General features: G+C 60.9%; 1 protein-coding gene across 5 annotated transcripts in view; it reads left to right on the top strand.

The window, feature by feature from the left end:
• PHC2 (polyhomeotic homolog 2) overlaps positions 1-22,997 on the top strand; it is a 118,235-nt gene that overhangs the window by 39,045 nt on the left and 56,193 nt on the right. For 4 of the 5 annotated variants that reach the window (XM_075906850.1, XM_075906849.1, XM_075906847.1 and 1 more), the window contains one exon: positions 13,998-14,234. In XM_075906850.1, the coding sequence (XP_075762965.1) occupies positions 14,085-14,234 (150 nt within the window). In that variant the 5' untranslated portion in view covers positions 13,998-14,084. Of the gene's footprint in view, positions 1-13,997; positions 14,235-18,213; positions 18,324-22,997 lie in introns of those variants that run through there. The other variant, XM_075906851.1, reaches the window with a different exon arrangement.

The following is a 22,997-nucleotide window of genomic DNA, read 5'->3' as shown; positions in this document are numbered from 1 at the left end:
CAGTCGCAAACCCACACGCACACTCACCCCAGACACGCTGTGCGCACACACTCACAAACTCACACACACACTCACCCCAGACACGCTGTGCGCACACACTCACAAACTCACACACACACTCACCCCAGACACGCTGTGCGCACACACTCACAAACCCACACGCACACTCACCCCAGACACGCTGTGCGCACACACTCACAAACTCACACACACACTCACCCCAGACACGCTGTGCGCACACACTCACAAACCCACACGCACACTCACCCCAGACACGCTGTGCGCACACAGTCGCAAACCCACACGCACACTCACCCCAGACACGCTGTGTGCACACACTCACAAGCCCACATGCACACTCACCCCAGACACGCTGTGTGCACACACTCGCAAACTCACACGCACACTCACCCCAGACACGCTGTGTGCACACACTCACAAACTCACACACACACTCACCCCAGACACGCTGTGTGCACACACTCACAAACTCACACACACACTCACCCCAGACATGCTGTGTGCACACACTCACAAACCCACACACACACTCACCCCAGACACACTGTGCGCACACAGTCGCAAACCCTCACGCACACTCACCCCAGACACGCTGTGCGCACACACTTGCAAACCCACACGCACACTCACCCCAGACACGCTGTGCGCGCACACTCGCAAACCCACACGCACACTCACCCCAGACATGCTGTGCGCGCACACTCACCCCAGACACGCTGTGCGCGCACACTCGCAAACCCACACGCACACTCACCCCAGACATGCTGTGCGCGCACACTCACCCCAGACACGCTGTGCGCACACACTCACAAACCCACACGCACACTCACCCCAGACACGCTGTGCGCACACATTTGCAAACCCACACGCACACTCACCCCAGGCACGCTGTGCGCGCACACTCGCAAACCCACACGCACACTCACCCCAGACACGCTGTGTGCACACACTCACAAACCCACACGCACACTCACCCCAGACACGCTGTGCGCACACACTCACAAACCCACACACACACTCACCCCAGACACGCTGTGCGCACACAGTCGCAAACCCTCACGCACACTCACCCCAGACACGCTGTGCGCACACACTTGCAAACCCACACGCACACTCACCCCAGACACGCTGTGCGCGCACACTCACCCCAGACATGCTGTGCGCGCACACTCGCAAACCCACACGCACACTCACCCCAGACATGCTGTGCGTGCACACTCACCCCAGACACGCTGTGCGCACACACTCACAAACCCACACGCACACTCACCCCAGACACGCTGTGCGCACACACTCACAAACCCACACGCACACTCACCCCAGACACGCTGTACGCACACACTCACAAACCCACACGCACACTCACCCCAGACACGCTGTGCGTGCACACTCGCAAACCCACACGCACACTCACCCCAGACACGCTGTGCGCACACATTTGCAAACCCACACACACTCACCCCAGACACGCTGTGTGCCCACAAGCTCACAAACACTCTCCCTCCCCCTGCTGCATGCACACCCATTCACCCCAAATGCAAACCACACACACACAAAGACACCCCCTAGCATGCGCACATGCTCACATAGCAGCACACAGAAACCACACACACACATGCCTGTTGTACTTGGGGTCCCAGCCCCGGTGGTGCTGGCTTGAGGGAGCGGATTATTTCCCGGCCCGGCTGCTTGCCAGGGATGGGAGGGCGGGACTCTGGGCAGGGCACGGCAGGGCGGGCTGCGTGGGGCAGGTGTGGGCCGTGCCGTGGGTGGATCGGTTTGGCAATGGCCTGGCGGCTCGCTGTTGCACTAGAGACACTAAGGAACCAGGCAGGTCAGCAGCAGCTACATTCCCTGGGCAAAGCAGGTGGGGCTGTGCAGTGAGCTGGAGGGAAGGTTCCCTCACTGGGCCAAGACTGGAGGCCGTGGGTCAGACTTAGCTGCCCAGCTGGGTCCACATCGGCCAGTCACGGGGCTGTCTCTTTCCCCAGCACGAGGCCGTCCCTGCTCCCAGCCCCAGAGCCCCTGGGGTGCAGGAGCCCTGATCTTGTGCACTGGTGAATTCACGAGGGCACAAACACACAGCCAGGGACTAAAGTTTCAATGGGGGGGAGGGGCGCAGAGGGCAGCGGGCCCCAGGCTGGGAGCTCTATGGGGATGAGTAAGAGAAGTCTCTCACACACACACACACACACACACACACACACACACACACACACACACACACACACACACACACACCGCCCTCCAGGAAGGCCCCAAGGCAGATCTGCGGGTGTCCGGTGGGGGCAGGGACAGAAATCCACATCCAGGACTGCAGCCAGCCTCCCGGCCTGCCAGGAAGGGGTTAATGCGGGCTGGCGCCCTGGCAGACGCTGGTAACCCTACACTAATGCGCTGGCCGGACAGAGCCAGGCGAGGTGTCTCTGAAGGGAGCAAGGGTCATGTGTCAAGAGGGCTCCCGCAGGAGACGTTTCCTTTGCCCTCCTCCAGACACCGCCCTGCCGGGCCTCTGCCCCGCTCTGGGACAGCATCCACCTGCGGGACCGACTGCCCCCGCCTCGCTGGCGGCCCGGGGCTGGGGCACCTGCCGGAGGGAAAGGGTTAATGGCATCTCCCCCTCCCCCGGCCCGTTTCCCCTCTTTGCAGCGGGCCAGTGCCCACAGCCTTGGCCAGGGCAGCGGGGCTCAGCTGCGGGGTGGGGCAGCCTTGGAATGCAGTGGGGAAGGGGGCTGTAAGCAGGGCTCTCGCGCTGGATGAGTGTCAGTACCATGCGCGTGCGCTTGGTGTCGGGGGTGTTCCCCCGCCTGACCCTGGGGCTGTGCATGGGCTGTAGGTCCGGAGGGGGGTTCCTGTCCAGTTATAGGGAGTGTTCCCAGGACGGACCTTGGGGCTGTACAAGGGCTGTAGGTCCGCCAGAGGTGTTCTGTCCTGTAACAGGGGAGGTGTTCCCTGGCCTGACCCTGGGGCTGTGCATGGGCTGTAGGTCCACTGGGGGTGTTCCCAGAACTGTCTCTGGGGCAGTGCATGGGCTGTAGGTCCACTGGGGGTGTTCCCAGAACTGACTCTGGGGCAGTGCATGGGTTGTAGGTCCGTTGGGGTGTTCCCACCCTGCCCTAGATCACAACTTCCCTCCAGACTCTGCACCCCCTGCTACACCCCTCCCCAGGCCAGAATCCTCTCCTGCACCCAGACCCTTCCTGGACCCCGTACTGCAATCCCCTGCCCCAGGTCACACCCCACCCTTCCCCCACACTCCCTACCAGACCCCGCCCCCTCTCCTGCAGCCCAGTCCCCTACCCCGAGCTCCCTTCTGCACCCAACCTCATCCCAGACCCTGCCACCCCCTCCATGGAAAAGGGCAGCCCTTGGCCCTTACCAGCATCTTGGCATCCCCCCCCCACACACTTTACTGCCCACCCTTGCCCTGCGTGGAAGAACACCCTGGTGCCCAGAGGAGCGGCTGAAAGATGCAAGGCATGGAGCAAGATTGACAAAGGAGGAGATTTACAGCAGTGCCACGCACCACAGGGGGACTCCCGGGTCTCCACTGGCCTTTGTCTGCTAAAGGCAGAGCAGTTCCTGGAGCTGTAAATTCCCCTCTCCCCAGGCCCTCTGGCCAGAAGCTCCATCCCCACGGCCATTTCCACTGCCGGGCCCATCGCAGCAGGACTGCCCATAAAAACAACATTTGTCTGCTCAAGCCCATAAAAGAGCCAGGACCAGGCAGTGGGGTAAAGAAACTGGCTTCAGTTTCAGCCAGGCTCAGCAGAGTCCTGGGGACTGTGGCCCCTAGTGGAGAGAGTGTCTGCTCCAGTGACAGGAAAAGGAGAATGCATGAGGCTGCAGGAGAGACTGGCTGGGAGAGCTGAAGCTACCTCTCCACGACAGGTTTTTTGCACAAAAACCCGCGGAGCGTCCACACCTCAAGTGCATTTTTGCACAAGTAAATTGACAGTGAATCGACAGAACAGAGGGCCTTTTGTGGTGGAGGGATTCCTCTTTCTACAAGGAATAACTCCTTTCTGTGCAAGCGCTCTCGTGCAAAAAGCTGTGTGTGGACGGGGAACAGGAGGTTTTTGTGCAAAAAGCGCCAATCGAAAGACGCACGGGTGCCCTGGTGGCTATTCTGTGCATAGCAATCAGCTTTCTCACGAGAGAGCGGCCATACAGTCTGGACGCTTTCTTGCGCACAAGCGCATCGCTTTTCCGATGCACTTGTGCAGTGTGGACGTGCTCTTGTGCAAGACGTTTTTGCCGAAGATCTCTTCCGCCAAAAGCTTCTTGCGCAAGAAGCCTGCCGTGTAGACGTAGCCTGAGGGCAGGAAGAGAAGTCTGTGCTGGTGATGAAGGGGAGGGAGGAACCGGAGAAGGCTCTCTGGGCCAGATCCTCAGCTGGGGTAAATCTGCCCAGCTTCTTGGCCTTCACTAGGCCCGTACTGGATGTGCACTGCGCCCGGCAACTCCAGCTGGAAGGGTCTAACTCACGAGGCAGTGAAGGCATCTGCTGGAGAAAGGTGGCTGGAGCTGTCACATATGCTCACGCCCGGCTCTGCCAGAGCCCAAGGCGTTCCGCCCGAGTAAGAGCAGCGGGGCTGGGGGCAGAAGGACGAGGGTGTTGGGGGTCGCTATGGGAGGGAGGGGCTGGCGGAGTACGAAAGGGGCAGTAGTAAACGCAGCGGGTGCCAACCCGCAGGGAAGAGTCTGCCCTGGAACTAGGCAGGTCTGGATCAGCCGGCTGTGTGACGCTCGTCTCCAGGAAGTGAGTTCTTCAAACAGCAACAGAATTCCAAAACCAGCGGGCTAAGTCGATGGAGGTTCGGTCCCTCGATGGCTAGTAGCCAGGCTGGGCAGGGAAGGTGCCCGAAGCCACGGCTGGGAATGAGGGAAGTTCATTCCTCAAGCACCGGGCATTGGCCACTGGAGAAGACAGGATCCTGGACTAGGGGGCCTTCTGATGGTCTTATGGGTTCTGAACCAGGGCACAGGAGGGGACAGAGCTCAGGGCTGGGACACGGGAGTCCCGGGTCCTCCTGACTGCCCCACCCTGTGCCTCAGTTTCCCCATCTATAACAGTAATAGACTGCCCACCTGCACAACGTGCGGTGAGGCTCCATGATGGGAGCTGGGTACTATTAGGCTCCCGATGCCCTGGGGAAGGGGCGCGTCCCTGTGGGCTGAAAGGCCACGTGATGCTCAGGGTCCAAAAGAGAAAACGGTGATCCTGGCAGTTCGTCCCTCCCAGGGCCAGAAGGGACCACTGATCCTGTTTAGCCCAGCCAGGGTCCTGCCCCAGGTAACGCCTAGAGCAGAGCTTCCCGAGACGCCCCCAGCCACCATGCCCCGGGGCAATTGTTCCCATGGTTACTTACCCCGACTGCTAACCATTTACCACATTGCCAGTCTTCGTCCAGCTTCAGCTCCCAGCCATTGGCTCGTGTGAGACCTTCCACTGCCAGGCTCCTGGGGCAGAGCCGCTACATCCCCTCCTCGTGTGAACGGGGGGACTGGGCAGGATCTGGCTGCACCCTGCTCCTGCACGGGACAGCGGCGCCAGCGCGCTGGGGGAGTTCGTTGTGGGGACCAGGAGCAGGTTTGGTGCGGCCGGTCCATCCTCGGGGGTGCCCCGTGGGGGGAACGCCTCCATCTCTGCTGGCGGGAATTTGGGAAGCGCCGTGTCCCTCTGCCCAGCGCCGGCAGCACCACAAGCATTTCCTGTGGCAAAACAGCTGCTTGTGTTTCTTCCAAATCAGCGAAAGGCGTCCCACGTAGGGCACAGCTTGACTGGGGTTCGTCGGGTTCAGCTGCGCCTGTTGGGCCGTGCGGCGTGGTGGGGGCCGAGGGGCAGCCCCTAGTCCTGCTAGCCGCGGCCTGGGTGAGGCTAGAGGGCAGGGGCCTGACGGCTCAGATCTGCACAATGAGCTAGGCCAAAGGGGGCGCCTGGCAGCAGCCCTGGGTAGGACCATGCTGGCCAGGGGGGTAATGGACAGACACTCCCTGGGGCGCTGGCCAGGGGGTGCAGCACACGGGCCTTGGCTCACTGCAGTCACGGCAGGCTCCTAGCCCCAAATCAGTCACTGCTGGGTCCTGCTGCTCAGTCCAGACTCCACCATGGAGCCGAATTTCATGTCAGTGAAAGGGACGTCTGGCAGGCTGGGGCATGCTCCCTGGGCACCGTCTGTCTGTCTGGGGCACGCTCCCTGGGCACCGTCTGTCTGGGGCACGCTCCCTGGGCACCGTCTGTCTGGGGCACGCTCCCTGGGCACCATCTGTCTGTCTGGGGCACGCTCCCTGGGCACCGTCTGTCTGGGGCACGCTCCCTGGGCACCATCTGTCTGTCTGGGGCACGCTCCCTGGGCACCGTCTGTCTGGGGCACGCTCCCTGGGCACCGTCTGTCTGGGGCATGCTCCCTGGGCACCATCTGTCTGTCTGGGGCACGCTCCTTGGGCACCATCTGTCTGTCCAGGTAGGGCACGCTCCCTGGGCACCGTCTGTCTGTCTGTCTGGGACACGCTTCCTGGGCACCGTCTGTCTGTCTGTCTGGAACATGCTTTCCGGGCACCATCTGTCTGTCCATCTCAGGCATGCTTCCTGGGCACTGGCCGTCTGTCCTTCTGGGGCACGTTCCCTGGCCACTGTTTGTACATCTGTGGCATAGTCCCTGGACAACATCTATCTGTCCATCTGGGGTATGCCTCAGGGCACCATCTGTTTGCCTGGCTGGGGCACACTTCCTGGGCGCCATCTGTCTGTCTGGGGCACGCTCCCTGGGCACCATCAGTCGGTCCACGTGGGGCACGCTCCTTGGACACTGTCCGTCTGTCCAGCTGGTGAACACTCCTTGGGCACCATCTGTCTGTCTGTCTGGGGCACACCCCTGGGCACCATCTGAGGCATGTTCTCTGGGCACCGTCTGCCTGTGCGCACTCCCTGGGCGCTGTCCATCTGCCCGGCTGGAGCTTGCCTCCTGGGCACTGTCTGTCGGTCTCCCTGGGTCATGCTCCCTGGGCACCATCAGTCTGTCCATCTTCAACACACTCTCTGGGCACCGTCCGTCTGTCCATCCGGGGCACACTCCCTGGGACCATCTGGCTGCCCAACTCGGGCACGCTCCTTGGGCATCGTCCAGCTGGGGCATGCTTCCTGGGCACCATCCGTCTGTCTGTTAGGGGCACGCTCCGTGGGCACTTTCTGTCTGTCTGCTTGTCACATGCTCCCTGGGCACTGTCTGTCTGCCCAGCTGATGCCCGGCCCCACAGCCTTGATGCCCCCGCGAGCCCTTTCTTTAGCAGTGGTTTTGGTTTTCCCACGTCTCACCTTAGAAACGAAACTGACTTGTGGGGAGTTCCCCGAGTAATCTCCATTTCCTGGGGGCCGGTTGGTGGAAGTTCCTGGGTGATACAGTGATAGAGATACAGTGAGAATGCCCCAGGTGCGCCGTGGGGATCCGTCAGCCAACGTGGGCCGTGTCCTTCCCTCCCCAGGGTCACTTGGAGCATTCGCTGGCTGGGAACAGGAGGCTGGGGAGGGGGCTGCTGTGTCAGTAGCCCCCGCCCGGCAGCCCCCACCCTTCACCTCCAGAGCAACACCTGGAACGGCGGGGGGAGGACTGGTGGGCTGACCATGGGCGCACGGCCCTCTCCTTGGCGTCTGGGCACGTGCTCTGGCTGCAGGGACATGCAAGCACAGGGATTGCGTGGGGTGCGCAGGCTGGGAGCTACTCTCCTTGCGCACATGAGGGACACACACTGCAGAATTCCGCACCAAGCCTTTGTCTACCCGGATCAGTTTAAAGTGCGGCCCGGGTTAGGGAGAGCGTGGTCACGGCACAGGCGCTGGGAGAGAGCTCCGCTCGTGTGCCGTGCAAAGCACCTTGGCCAGGGGGTACTAACAGCCTGGGGCGAGGCTGTAGCCTGGTTCCCACTGGCAGGGTTTTCACACCCCCAAGCCGGAAAGTCACAGCCCTGAAACGGGTCAGAGTGGACTCGTCCCGAGCAACTCTCCAGCCCTGGTCAGGCAAGACGCATCATTCCCAGCCTCTGGGGCGGGGGTCAGTAGTGGGTCCCAGGTCTGCACGCCAGGGGCAGGAGTTAAGGGATCACAAGGCCAGGGTCCGGCCAGGATGAGAGGCCGGGGCGTTCCCTGTTTAGGATCGAGAGGCAGGTCAAAGTCAGGCTGGAACCATACAAAGCCAAGTAACACAGTAACTGGCTGGGACAGGGTGTACTCAGAGTCCCCTGCTGACCCCGGCCTCCATGCTACGCTGCATGCCACGGGGAGCCCGGGATCAGCTGCGGAGTCCCCAGCTGACCCAGGGCTCCCTGGCTTTGAAATGCACAAGAGCCCCTGCTGGGGACTCTTTGGAGACAGGACTTCCTGCTGGCCCCGGGCCGTACACAGAGTCCCGCATTCCTCCTTGGAAATGTACAAGAGCCCCAGCAGTTGCATTGCTAGATACTCCAACTGCTAGGCTGCACTGCCCCGGGGAAGTGGTGTTACTAGAGACTCCGGCTGCTAGGCTGCACTGCTCCGGGGAAGTGGTGTTACTAGATACTCCGGCTGCTAGGCTGCACTGCTCCGGGGAAGTGGCATTGCTAGATACTCCGGCTGCTAGGCTGCACTGCCCCGGGGAAGTGGTGTTACTAGAGACTCCGGCTGCTAGGCTGCACTGCCCCGGGGAAGTGGTGTTACTAGAGACTCCGGCTGCTAGGCTGCACTGCCCTGGGGAAGTGGTGTTACTAGAGACTCCGGCTGCTAGGCTGCACTGCCCCGGGGAAGTGGTGTTACTAGAGACTCCGGCTGCTAGGCTGCACTGCCCTGGGGAAGTGGTGTTACTAGAGACTCCGGCTGCTAGGCTGCACTGCCCCGGGGAAGTGGTGTTACTAGAGACTCCGGCTGCTAGGCTGCACTGCCCCGGGGAACTGATGTTACTAGAGACTCCGGCTGCTAGGCTGCACTGCCCCGGGGAAGTGGTGTTACTAGAGACTCCGGCTGCTAGGCTGCACTGCCCCGGGGAAGTAGTGTTACTAGACACTCTGGCTGCTAGGCTGCACTGCCCTGGGGAAGTGGTGTTACTAGAGACTCCGGCTGCTAGGCTGCACTGCCCCGGGGAAGAGGGACCCTGGTGTAAGCCGTGTCTGGGTTGCAGAATATATGGCCAGGAGGCCCAGGGGCTCAACAGTGCCCCCCGGACAAGGGAACTGCCCTGTGACACAGGCCAAGGCTCTGTCTGCGTGGGGCAACCCCTGGCTAGGAAGGGTCACTTGGCCAGCCAGGGAGCTGCAGTGTTTCCTGGGCCGTATGTGCTGCTTACTCCACCACTGCACTCCCTGGCGGTGCCCCTGCAGCGGCCTGGTGGCAGGGTGAGGGCAGTGGCTGCCCCAGGGTCCTTACCGGCAGCCGAGATGACCAGTGACTGGATCCGACTAACACGGGTTCAATCGGGGATCTGGGGCCGTGACTCCTCCCATCAAGGCGGAGGCGCCTTCCAGCGGGCGGCCGAACCAGACTCCAGAGGGGGGTTCGTCCATGGCACAGAGTCTCCTCCCCTCCCTGATTCCCGGCAGGACCGGGGTGAGTGGCACCGGGATGGATGCTGTGCCCAGCATGCGGCCATAATGCAGTGACCGGACTCCGCTGCAGGCAGCTGGGTCTCCACTGGGACATCCAGCAGCAGCCTGCGGCCCAGGGCTGGGGCCTTCCTCCACTTCCTCAGGGTTGCCACTCACCCTGCCCTATGCCAGGACACCCCTACCAGGAGGCACCTGAAGTGCCCTCCAGCCAGGCGAGCTGAATTCCCACAGGCCTGGGAACAGCCGCGCTCTGCACCTGCTGCCTGGTCTTCGGGCGCGAACCGAGCTCGTAGCAGCCGTGGGAACCAGCCACTTAGAGCAGCGGGGGCAGGCACCTCACTGGGGTTCTGTGTGGGGCCCACCAGACACTGTTCACTGGCAGGGCTCGGATTCTGCGAGTTTCTGGCCGTGTCGGTTTTCCCTCCCCGGCGTTACAAAGTGACACGCATAGAGCAGGAGAGGCGAGTTGCGCGCTGACTGCACACACAGGCTGCGAGCCAGGCGCCCCCTCTGCAGCCGTCACAGCGCTGCTACGGCGCAGTCAGCGCCCCCTGCAGGTTCGATACACAGGGAGCAGAACTGCCCTATCCCGGGAGAGCGTCTTGTTTACAACGATCTCACGGCCCACTGAGATGAGGAGGCCGCTCATGCGGCCGGCTAGATGGCCCTTCACTGGCTTAGGCTGTGTCTGTGCTGCACAGCTTTTCCAGGATAGCGGAGGTCTCCCGGAAACGCTTTGCCGCGTCCAAGGAACACGGCTGCTTTTCCGAAAAAAATTCAGAAAAGCAGATGCATTTTTCAGCATCCTTGTAAATCTCGTTCTACGAGGAAGAAGGGACGTTCCAAAAGAGAGAGTTTTTTCCCAATATTTGGCCCCATGTAGGTTGGCCAAATGTCGGAAAAGCCTGTTTCAGAATAAAAGCGGGAAAAGATACGCAAATTGCGGTTTGCAATGTGTGTATCTTTTTCAGACTTTTCTTTGTAGTGTAGACATAGCCCTAGAGGGCAACCAAGAGCCAGGTTGTATTCTCATGGTTACACAAGCATACAGGGTGCGTCTAGACTGGCAAGATTTTGCGCAAAAGCAGTTGCTTTTGCGCAAAAACTTGCCAGCTGTCTACACTGGCACTTGAATTTGCGCAAGAGCACTGACTTTGTAATGTACAAAATCAGTGCTTCTTGCACAAATACTTTCATGCTCCCGCTCAGGGATAAGCCCTCTTGCGCAAGAATACTTGCACAAGAGGGCCAGTGTAGACAGACACCTTAATTTTTTGTGCAAGAAAGCCCGATGGCTAAAATGTCCATCGGAGCTTTCTTGTGCAAAATCGCGCCTATACTGGCCACGGATGCTTTCGCGCAAAACCATCCATGCCAATCTAGACGCTCTTTTGCGGAAATGCTTTTAATGGAAAAACTTTTCAGTTAAAAGTATTTCCGCAAAATCATGCCAGTCTAGACGCAGCCATACAGGATGGGGTTGTGGTATAGGCACATGATTGGGTAGCAAGGCAATGCAGTTTGAACCCCACTCCTGGCAGTAATTTGTTGTGCAAACCCAGGCTGCGTCTAGATTGGCACGATTTTCCGGAAATGCTTTTAACGGAAAAGTTTTCCGTTAAAAGCATTTTTGGAACAGAGCGTCTAGATTGGCACAGACGCTTTTCTGCAAAAGCACTTTTTGCAGAAAAGCGTCCGTGCCAATCTAGACGCGCTTTTCCACAAAAAAGCCCTGATCGCCGTTTTTGCAATCGGGGCTTTTTTGCGGAAAACAAATCTGAGCTGTCTACACTGGCCCTTTTGCACAAAAGCTTTGTGCAAAAGGGGCTTTTGCCTGAACGGGAGCAGCCTAGTATTTCTGCTAGAAGCACTGATTTCTTACAGTAGGAAGTCAGTGCTTTTGCAGAAATTCAAGCGGCCAGTGTAGACAGCTGGCACGTTTTTCCAGAAAAGCGGCTGATTTTCCAGAAAAACTGGCCAGTCTAGACACAGCCCCAATGAACTAAAAATTAATGGTAGTTTAAGTATAAATCATGACTTGATCACATTCACAACATGGAAGCAGAATATACCAGACCAATTTTATTTTTTATATATTCTGTGCTGTCTTGCTACCCAATTGTGTCTATACCACAAAGCTGAAACACAGTTATGAGCCAATTCAGCTGGGAATAATAATTCAATCAGCAAAATGTGAATGATAAGATTTTATAAGATACCTCAAAAGCCAGAATCAAGGCCATACTGATTTAAAAAAAACAACCTAATGTACAGCAAAGTGAAGGCAGCTGTAAAAAAATAAAACATTTATAAAATGTCATAAAAGTAAAAATGATAGTGATGAATACAAATCAGAAGTTAGGAACTGTAGAACATTGATAAGGGAAGCAAAGGGATGTGTGGCAAATTCTATGGTTCAGAGTTAAGGACAGTAAGAAGTGGTTTTTAAAATATATTAGGAACAAAAAAGATCCTGACAATGGTCTTTGCCCATAGCTATATGGAAATGGTATGGTTATCCATAATAATGCAGAAAAGGCAGAAGTGCTCAATAAATATTTCTGTTCTGTATTTGGGGGGAAAGCAGATGAGGTAGTCTCTGTGCACAGCGATAATCACACTCTTTCTATTTCACTAGTATCTCTAGAGGATGTTGAACAAAAATTACTCGAGTTAGGACCATTTTAAATCAGCAGGTCAGATAATTTGCCCCCAAGAGTTTGAAAAGAGCTGCCGGGGGAGTTTGTTGCGTTTCACTAAGTCTTGGCGCACTGCGGCAGTTTCAGATGACTGGAAGAGAGAGAATGTTGTGCCACCTTTTAAAAGAGTGGCTGGAGTGATCAAGTAACTGTCGGCCTGACACCCATCCCAGACTGGATAATGGAGTGCCCGATGTAGGACTCGTTTAATAAGGATAATATAATTAATTCAAATTAACATGGGTGTGTGGAAAAGAGATTCTGCCAAACTACCTGGCTCTCTTTGAGGGTGGGACGGGGCCTTCGGGTGGTAAGCTGGTCTATCTGAAGTCAGAGTTTTCTGTCAGGTGTTTGGCTTGGTACCGAACACTTGGATTACGAAGGGGAATGATAGAACATTAACATGCTGCGTGAGAAATGGATGAAACCCTGCCCGTTCCGTGGCGCAGGGCTCTGGCTGGCAGGATGTCTGACTATTGGGTCGCAGCGGTCCCTCTGGTCTTGGAATCTGTGGCCCTTGGTCAGGGCTGTCCTACCCAGCCTGAGCACCTGCCCCATGGGGGGGGGGGGCTGTGCTCAAGGGCTGTGGGCCAGGGGGGTAGGACCTGTGGAAGGGGGGCAGGCCCAGGACTGGAGAGGCAGGAGCTTTGTGAGACAAACCTAGCACTAGTCTGTGGGGGGCAGGCTCAGGACTAGTCTGTGGGTGGAGCAGGAGCTGTGGGAGGGCAGGTCCAGGACTGTGGGGGCGCAGGAGCAGCAGGGGGCAGGAGCTGTGGGGGACAGACCTAGGACTAGTCTGTGGGGGGCAGGCTCAGGACTAGTCTGTGGGTGGGGGCAGGAGCTGTGGGAGGGCAGGTCCAGGTCTGTGGGGGCGCAGGAGCAGCAGGGGGCAGGAGCTGTGGGGGACAGACCTAGGACTAGTCTGTGGGTGGGGGCAGGACCTGAGCGACCCTGCGGCCGCCTGGGGGTCCGGCGGCGATTGAAAGGGCCGGGCGCGCCAGCTGCTGTGCGGTGCTGGTGGCAGCCAGGAGCCCCCGGCTCTTTTAAATTGCCGGGTCCCGGGGCAGCTGCCGTCTTTGCCTCTGCCCCGCGTCGGCGGCCCTGGCTGGTGGAGGGGAGGCGGGAGGTGGGATTCGAGCTGTGGGCCGCTGGTGGTGAGCCGTGGCTGGGCAGGGGCTGGCGCTGCCACACACCCAGGCACCACAGCGGGGGGCAGTACATGGTGCCCCAAATAAGATGGCGCCCGGCCCAGCTGCACGTGCTGCGTCTGCCGCGGGAGGCCCTGGCCCGAGTGTCTCGCGGTTCCGAGGGGCGATTTCTCTTCGCCGCAGCCTGGATTCCGTCCTCTTCGCGAAGTGCTGGGAACGGCGCAGGTTCCCAGCCAGCAAGGAGCCAGCAGAATCAGGCCCCTGCCCCACGAGTGCATCAGGAGCTGGGGGCGTGTGGAGGGAAGGGAGTACAGGGAGAGAGAGGGGCTGGTGCCTGGGGGCCCAGAGCCAGCCAAGGCTCTTACCTACATCCAGAGCGAGCCCGTGTCTGGCGCCGTGGCTGCCTCCCTGCTGCTTGCACCAGAGAACGGGGCCCTGGAACGCCTCGTGACTGCAGCCTCTCACCCGCTGTGGGTCGGTGCGAGGGGTCAGTGCCCCAGCAGGGCTACCAGGCTCCATGCCCCCAGCCTGACCGCCTGCTTGTGTCTCCTTCCAGCTCTAACTTGGCCAGAACCCCCTTTCCCACCACCTCGGCCCTGGAATTTCCTTCTTCCTGCCCTCATTGGTGCCCAAGACAGTCACCATGGAGAATGAGCAGCTGCAGGTCCCGCCTCCTTCCAGCAGCACCAGCAGCACCAGCACGGCCAGCAGCACCAGCAGCAGCAGCAACGGGCGCCAGTCAGGGCCCCAGATCTCTGTGTACAGCGGGATCCCAGACCGCCAGACTGTGCAGGTAAGGGGCTGTGGAGCGGGGCAGGGAGCCAGGCGTTGTGATGGCAGGAGGACGGTGCCAAGGCGTGGGGCTAGATCCAGAGAACCCTGGAGCTAAGGGTTGTGTGTGGGTGGCAGGCAGGGGAGAAAATATCTGGCAAACCCCGTGCTCCAATTCTCATCCTTCTGGAGACCCTGCCATGTCCCGGGGGCCCGGCGCCCACGGCCAAGCTCTGCTCCCCGAGCTATGGAAATACCTTTGCACCCCCTGCTGGGACTCCTCCCCTCACTAGCCCTGGGAGCTCTTTCCTTCCAGCGCACTTGGAATTTCTCCCTCCCCTAGAGCGCTGAGCTAGGGGCCGGGGGAACGGACTCCTCTCCTTGGGAGGTGGACACAGCGTTCCAGTCCCTGCCCACGCAAACAGGCTCGCAGAGGGTCCATCCGGACTGCGGTGCGATTTCCAGAGGCCTCCCACAGCAGTGATTCCGCTGTTCATTCTGTGAAACGGCTTTCCGAATAGCAGGCGCGTACCCCTCCTTGCACGGGGTACGGGACGCTTTGGAATTGCGCTTTGTATTGGAAACGTGGGAAGGATGCAAGGCAGACACACCCGCTAAGAGCACGTGTGCACACTCGCGGAGGATGTGCGCACACTCGCACACCAAGGGCCATGTGCCCTGCACACCCAGGGGTGCACACACGGAGCCGTGCATGCTGGACCCACACAGTCGCCCAGTTACTTCCTGGCCTTGGCAAAGCCCCAGTGCTCAGTCCCTGCTGCTGCTCTCCCTAGCGCCAGACAGGGTCTGGCTTTGCAACGGGAGCATGGCCAGCCCTCCCCCCCCCCCCGTAGAGCAGCCCCCTGACCAGCCCCAGGCAGCATCCTCTACTGGATTCTAAGCCTCTGGCTGGCAGAGCTGAGCAGGTGCCCGGTGGCTGGGCATTTGGAAGGAGGTCGGCCCTGCGGGGTCAGGTTTGGAACCGGGGCGCTGGATGTCCGGGGTGTTGCCCTGTTCAGTGGGTGCAGGCTGCTTCCACCACCCCCTCTGTGATGCCCACTGTCATGGCTCCTTCCCCACTCTGGCGTGATAAATGCAGAAGTGGGGGCCAGCAAGTGTACCCCAAAGCCTTATCTACCAGGCTTTGGTATAAAACTTCCCCCAAAATCTTAAAAACCTAGATCTTGGGAATAAAACTTCCGCTGCCACCACCCAAATATGAATAACAAGATTAGGGGAAAGATCATTTGGGAAATCTCACCCCTATTATAAAAATCAGGACACACAAGTAACCAATGCCAGATTAATAAAAAGAAAAGAGAAAACTTTTATTATTACAACAATATTCCTGTTGCAAGCATAAGGATCAGAGGGAAAGGTAACAAAATATACTCATGGAGGAATTACACCATGGGCTAGAACTTAGTTAAAAAGAAAGGCCAACCATCTCTTAAGCAGCGCCAGATCTCAGATCCCACACCCAACCCTTAAAACAATAAAGCCTAACGAAACTACCTAAACTTTACCCTACTTACAGAAAATGAAGAATGGTGTCTTGGAGAGAGAGAGAGAGACATGCTTGTCCCTCTCTGTAGCTGCAGAGAACACACCCCGAGAGACAAAAGGGAGAAAGGAAAAAACCCAAATTCCTTTGTCCCAGTTTGAAAGTCCCACCTACATTCCTACTGGTCACGCCACCTGGTTAGGTGTAGTTAACCCCTTAATCCCCAGGCTGCTGGCTAACCCTCATAATCATGACACCCACGGCGAGCCCCACACGTTCCACCCACCCTGGAGCGCGAGTCCATGTGGTCAGCCCCTGGTAGGGCTGGTCCTGCAGTGTCACTCCCCTTTGGCCAGGCCACCCAGCGCCAGCACACAGCCAGCCGCATGGGTCAGCAGCTGGGGGCAGGCCCCTCGCCACATGGGAACACACTTTGCTCAGCTGCCTGCTACACGTGGCCAGACAATGCCACACGTATGGGAAGGCTGCTGGGGCAGCTGCCCTGCTTTGCTCTACCTCTGCCCAGCAAGGCTGGGACTGAGGACGTCAGAAGCCCCCAAATCAAGGCCAGTTCTGACTCCTGTGCTGCTGGAGCAATTCTAGGGTTGAGCTGGGAACCACCGGGCCAGGGGAGGGGGGAATTCTGCTCTCCCAGACCCCCCTGCCTGCCAGCCCTGATCATCCTGTATCCCAGCTGCCCTTCCTAGCCCTAGGCTCTGTTCTTCCACCCCGTCCTGGTGGGGGAAGGGCTGGGTGTGAACAATAACAAAAGAATGGAGAGGCGGGAGGGATGGGAATGAATGAGATGGGGGGGCACCGACGTGGCACTGGGGCAGCGTCCCTCCAGAACCTCTCTCCTACCCTTCCCTATGTCATTGGTACCTACATACCAGCGGTACTCCCATCACCGGCTCCTCCCCAGCACTACATGCAAGTCCATCTAGATGTCTGGAGAGATCCGCAGCCTTCACACCAGGCAGGCACCTCACCATACGGGTCTCCCAGTCATCGCAAACCCGGCTATCAGCTTCCACCACTCGGTCCTGCTGCACTAGGCTCCCTAATCCCCCGGGGTGAGGGGTGGATTTGCCCTGGACCCCTGCCTGGAGGAGTTGGAGGGGTTACCCTGGGACTGGGCAAAATGGAGGGGGAGCTGCCCCAGACCACACCTGGGGCAGTTGGTGGGAGAGTTGCCCCGACCATGCCTGGGGGAGCTGGGGGGGTGCCCCAGACCATGCCTGGGGGAGCGGGGGGGGGGTGCCCCAGACCATGCCTGGGGGAGCTGGGGGGGGTGCTCCAGGCCATGCCTGGGGGAGCGGGGGGGGTGCCCCAGACCATGCCTGGGGGAGCGGGGGGGGGGGGTGCCCCAGACCATGCCTGGGGGAGCTGGGGGGGGTGCCCCAGACCATGCCTGGGGGAGCGGGGGGGGGGTGCCCCAGACCATGCCTGGGGGAGCGGGGGGGGGTGCCCCAGACCATGCCTGGGGGAGCTGGGGGGGGGGTGCTCCAGGCCATGCCTGGGGGAGCGGGGGGGGGGGTGCTCCAGGCCATGCCTGGGGGAGCGGGGGGGGGTGCCCCAGACCATGCCTGGGGGAGCGGGGGGGGTGCTCCAGACCATGCCTGGGGGAGCGGGGGGGGGGGTGCCCCAGACCATGCCTGGGGGAGCGGGGGGGGGGTGCCCCAGACCATGCCTGGGGGAGCGGGGGGGGGTGCCCCAGACCATGCCTGGGGGAGCTGGGGGGGGGTGCTCCAGGCCATGCCTGGGGGAGCGGGGGGGGTGCCCCAGACCATGCCTGGGGGAGCTGGGGGGGGGTGCTCCAGACCATGCCTGGGGGAGCGGGGGGGGTGCCCCAGACCATGCCTGGGGGAGCGGGGGGGGGTGCCCCAGACCATGCCTGGGGGAGCGGGGGGGGTGCCCCAGACCATGCCTGGGGGAGCTGGGGGGGGGGGGTGCTCCAGGCCATGCCTGGGGGAGCGGGGGGGGGTGCCCCAGACCATGCCTGGGGGAGCGGGGGGGGGTGCCCCAGACCATGCCTGGGGGAGTTGGGGGGGGGGTGCCCCAGACCATGCCTGGGGGAGCGGGGGGGTGCCCCAGACCATGCCTGGGGGAGTTGGGGGGGGGTGCCCCAGACCATGCCTGGGGGAGCGGGGGGGGTGCCCCAGACCATGCCTGGGGGAGCGGGGGGGGTGCCCCAGACCATGCCTGGGGGAGTTGGGGGGGGGTGCTCCAGACCATGCCTGGGGGAGCGGGGGGGTGCCCCAGACCATGCCTGGGGGAGCGGGGGGGGGTTGCCCCGGGCCCCGCACCGGGGGGAGTTGGGGGGGTTGCCCCGGATCACCCCTGGGTGGGGTTGTTGGCCCCGGCCCCCCGCGGCGGTCGCGCCCAGCTGGCCCGGGGAGCAGCGGGGGGGGGGGGGGGGGCGCGGGGCGGGGCTGTGGGGGCGGCTCTTTGTGCCCGGCCGGCTCGCGGGGGCCTCCCGCAGCCAATCACGCGCCGGGCCGGGCCGGGCGGGAGCCGCGCGGGGCTCGCGGCCGCTTTTGTTGCTGGCCCGGGGCTGCTCCGGGCGGAGCCGACAGCGCGGCCCTGGGCCCCCGCGGAGCGAGCCGAGTAGGTGCCCGGCGCGTGCGGGGAGGGAGCCGCAACTTGGGGGGCGCCTGCGGGCAGGGAGGTATCGGGGGTGGAAGGGGCAGGGTGGGGGCGGGGAGGTATTGGGGGTGGAAGGGGCAGGGTGGGGGCGGGGAGGTATTGGGGGTGGAAGGGGCAGGGTGGGGGCGGGGAGGTATTGGGGGTGGAAGGGGCAGGGGGCGGGGAGGTATTGGGGGTGGAAGGGGGTGGGGGCGGGGAGGTATTGGGGGTGGAAGGGGCAGGGTGGGGGCGGGGAGGTATTGGGGGTGGAAGGGGCTGGGGGCGGGGAGGTATTGGGGGTGGAAGGAGGTGATCGCAGGGTAGGGGTGGGGGGGGTATTGGGGGTGGAAGGGGCTGGGGGCGGGGAGGTATTGGGGGTGGAAGGGGCAGGGTGGGGGCGGGGAGGTATTGGGGGTGGAAGGGGCAGGGGGCGGGGAGGTATTGGGGGTGGAAGGGGGTGGGGGCGGGGAGGTATTGGGGGTGGAAGGGGCAGGGTGGGGGCAGGGAGGTATTGGGGGTGGAAGGGGCTGGGGGCGGGGAGGTATTGGGGGTGGAAGGGGGTGGGGGCGGGGAGGTATTGGGGGTGGAAGGGGCAGGGTGGGGGCGGGGAGGTATTGGGGGTGGAAGGGGCAGGGGGCGGGGAGGTATTGGGGGTGGAAGGGGGTGGGGGCGGGGAGGTATTGGGGGTGGAAGGGGCAGGGTGGGGGCGGGGAGGTATTGGGGGTGGAAGGGGCTGGGGGCGGGGAGGTATTGGGGGTGGAAGGAGGTGATCGCAGGGTAGGGGTGGGGGGGGTATTGGGGGTGGAAGGGGCTGGGGGCGGGGAGGTATTGGGGGTGGAAGGGGCAGGGTGGGGGCGGGGAGGTATTGGGGGTGGAAGGGGCTGGGGGCGGGGAGGTATTGGGGGTGGAAGGGGGTGGGGGCGGGGGGGTATTGGGGGTGGAAGGGGCTGGGGGCGGGGAGGTATTGGGGGTGGAAGGGGGTGGGGGCGGGGGGCGGGGAGGTATTGGGGGTAGAAGGGGGTGGGGGCGGGGAGGTATTGGGGGTGGAAGGGGCAGGGTGGGGGCGGGGAGGTATTGGGGGTGGAAGGGGCTGGGGGCGGGGAGGTATTGGGGGTGGAAGGGGCTGGGGGCGGGGAGGTATTGGGGGTGGAAGGAGGTGATCGCAGGGTGGGGGCGGGGGGCGTATTGGGGGTGGAAGGGGCTGGGGGCAGGGAGGTATTGGGGGTGGAAGGGGGTGGGGAGGTATTTGGGGGGCTGCTGCAAGACACGCTGGAGCAGGGCAGGGAGTAATGATGGGGAATCGTAGCTTTGATTGCTCCCTTCCGGCTCTGGCTGTTGATGGGGATCTGGGGAGCCCTGCCTCCCACCCCCCGGCAGTCTGCGCCCCTGGCTGGGTGTGGGGCATGACCCATCACAGGAGAAGAGCTGCTGTCCTGGGCTAGGCCCGTGGTCTGTGTGGGCCGCTGTCCCACAGCGGCAGGCTCTGCAGTTTGGGGGGAGCGCACAGAACAGGCCAGGTGTTGAGGGGCATCGCCCCGGCTGCCGGAGCGTCACGGTCCCCCGAGAACGGGGCTGTGTCTCTGCCAGCTCTGGGATGGACCCTCTGCTGACTTGGTCTTGGCTGAACCCAGTTCTACTTGTGGCTTCCCACCAAGCCCTGGCCAGGGGGTGCCCAGGGGAGATGCACCCTCCTCTTTGGCATCCGTCCTGCTGCCTGCCCCTGCGCTGGCTGACCCTGGTTTGTGTGGTGGTGGGTGGGGGCCGCTGCTGCTGCAGGAAACTTGGGGCCAGGTCATCAACGGCTCTGCACCCACCAGTGCTCAGCGCCCAGCCCCTGTGCTCTCCTGGTCTCAGTCCGTGCGGCTTGGGGTCCATCTGAGGGGCTGCACCACGAAGTATTCGAACCGTGCTCCCCCCACCCCCAGGCTGATCAGGGCTTGGGGCTGGGAGAGTGTGAAGTCTCCTCCCGCCCTGCAAGGGACTCAGCAGTTAAAGTCGCGTGCCAGCTGCTGCTCAGTGGGTGGGTGAGTCTAAGCGGGGTGCTCCCTTGCAGGGCGGGGCAGGGAGTGAGAGACAATAAGATATTCTCCATCTTATTTCCCCCTACCCAGGCCCTGATTGACCTGGGAGCAGCAGGTGGGGAGCACATGAAGTCTCTTCCCATTGCCAGGGGCATGGGCACCCGGAGGGAACAGCTGGTGGTTCTCAGGGAGGGGCGGAGGGAGCGCGGGAAATGTCCTGACCCTGCCCCTTCTGCTGAGGCCACACCCCTTCCAGGATGTCCCAGGGCCACTTCTAAAATTTCTGAAGTAGCCCTTGGTCAAAAATGATTGCCCACCCCTGGGCATCCAGGTTGACAGTGAAGGAAAACTTCCTTTTGTTTGTTTTAAACCTGCTGCCTATTCATTTCACTTGGTGACCCCTACGTCTTGTGTTATGGGAAGAAGTAAATAACTTTTCCTTATTCACTTTCTCCACACCAGTTGTGCTTTTATAGACCTCTCTCGTATCCCCCCTTAGTCTCCTCTTCCGAAGTGAAAAGCCCCAGTCTTTTTAATCTCGCTTCATAGGGGACCCGTTCCAAACCCCTCATCAATCTTGTTGCCCTTTTCTGAACCTTTTCCAATGCCAGTGTATCTTTTTGGAGAGGAGGCGACCGCACCAGGGCGCAGTATTCCAGCTGTGGGCGTCCCGTGGCTTTGTTTTCTGTCTTATCCTCTATCCCTTTTGTAGTGATTCCTGACGTTCTATTTGCTTTGTGGACGGCCGCTGCACGCACTGCGTGGCTGCTTTCGGAGGACTGTCCACAAGGACTCCGAGCTCTCTCTTGAGGAGTTGTGGCCAGATGAGTCCCCACCCTAGTGTAGTCTAGTTGGGATTGGGTTTCCGATGTGCGTTGCTCTGCTGGACAGGCAGAGGCAGGGTCTGAACAATGAGCAGGAGGCCGGGGCGAGTTCAGCAGGGTTTTCAATGGGCTGTGGGGGAGGGGTGTGCCGTGGAGGGGGGAGGAAGCAAGAGGCCCTTATTTTAGCCATTGGCTGGGCTTTGTTGTGCGGTGGGGAAGGGGGCGAGGGTCTCTGCGGAGGAAAGGGAGTTTGTTGGTGGCTCGGTGCTCCCGCATGGACTGGCCCAAGGCAGCTGGGATCTCTGGCCTGTGGGGCAGGCTGGCGATTGGGGGGTGCAATCACTGGGCCTTGGCTCTGTACACATTGCAGCTGGAAGGAGTCCCAGGCCTGCCTGGAAGGAAGCAGTGATTGGCCCGGCTTTCCTTTTCCTGCCTCTCCGGGCGCCCTTTGGAACCTACAAGGTTCTCGTGGGGGCTGTCACCCCACCTCCCCAGCCAGTACCCTCTGCTCTCAGTTGCAAGGCCTGCTTGGCCAGGGAGGGGCGCTGGGGACCCGGACTCCTGGGTTGTGGCTTTGGGCATGTCCCCTCCTGCCTCCTCCTCCTCACAAGTGAAAAGGGGCCAGGTGCTCTCCCCTGCTTCCACCCTGGACCCCTGCTCCGCCACTGATATTTTGTGTGACCAAGGGCAAGTCACTTTGTCACCCTGGGCTTCAGTCCCCAGCCTGTCTGCAGCGTGTGGGGGAGAAATGTAATGAAGCTGGCGTGCAGCTGCTGCAGTGGCAGGGCCAGATAACTGCCTAGGACAGGTAGATATTTCTGACCAGCAGTAGAAGAGTTATCATGGCCCATTGTTTGCTTCCTACTTGGAGGTGGGGGACACAGAGAAACAGGCTTGGGTTTTTTCCTACCCTTGGAGGCATGGAGAAGGCCTGAGTGGGGTTTGTATGGTTTTATTCATTCTGGGCTGTGGCTCCGGGCAATCAAGGCGTGGCTGGGAGATGGCTTGTTTGAAAGCGCCCGGCTGGCCGTAGGACGGAAGTTAGCTCAGTCCTGAATCAAAGGAGCTGGGGTGCCGGCTGTTTAAGGAAGACTGCTTTTCTGCGTAGGGTTTGGCAGGCGTGTGAGTTAAATGCAAACCAGCCCTGGGGACTAGACTTGGCAGCTCTCCCTCCCTTCCCCCCGCCTTGCAGGAACTGAGTCTCGCTCTGAAATGCCGCTAGCTCTCCTCTGCTCCGCAGAGCTCCAAGGGGGCAGGGCTGACACAGGCTGGATTTCTGGCCACAGATGGCCAGGCGAAAGAGGACAACCTTTTCCAGACACACTTCACCCCCCATCCAGATGTGGCGAAGGACACAAACTCTCTTTCTCATTGCCTGTCGCTGTTGGCACCCCATTGAAAGGCAAGAACCCCTGGCGTCTCTCAGAGCTTCGGGTAGCTGATGTCAATCAGCCGACCTCAGTGGTCCTGTGTTGATTGGCACCAGCTAAGATCGGTTCAGTTCTGTGGGGTCTGTCTGGGTTTCCCATCCACTGAGATCGAAGTGGGTTGTTCTCTGGGACGCACTTGCATTAAGGGAAAGCAAGACAAGAAAGAACCAAAGTAAAGTCTCGGGGAGAGGGCAGAGTGTGGGAACCTCCCCTGTCACTGCAGCATGTTGCCTTGCCCCACACAATGGCAGCTGGCCCTGCTGCTCTCAGGCTTCTAGACAGTTCAAGGTGCAGGGGCACAGCAATCTGGAGCAGTCCCAGCCCGCAGCTCATGCAGCTCAGCAATTGCCCTGTGTGGCAGTTTATGCCAATAACTGGGGC

Source organism: Pelodiscus sinensis, chromosome 23, assembly GCF_049634645.1.
Source record: "Pelodiscus sinensis isolate JC-2024 chromosome 23, ASM4963464v1, whole genome shotgun sequence".
In the NCBI taxonomy this organism is placed as follows: domain Eukaryota; kingdom Metazoa; phylum Chordata; order Testudines; family Trionychidae; genus Pelodiscus; species Pelodiscus sinensis.
This window is presented reverse-complemented; position numbering and strand designations above follow the sequence as displayed.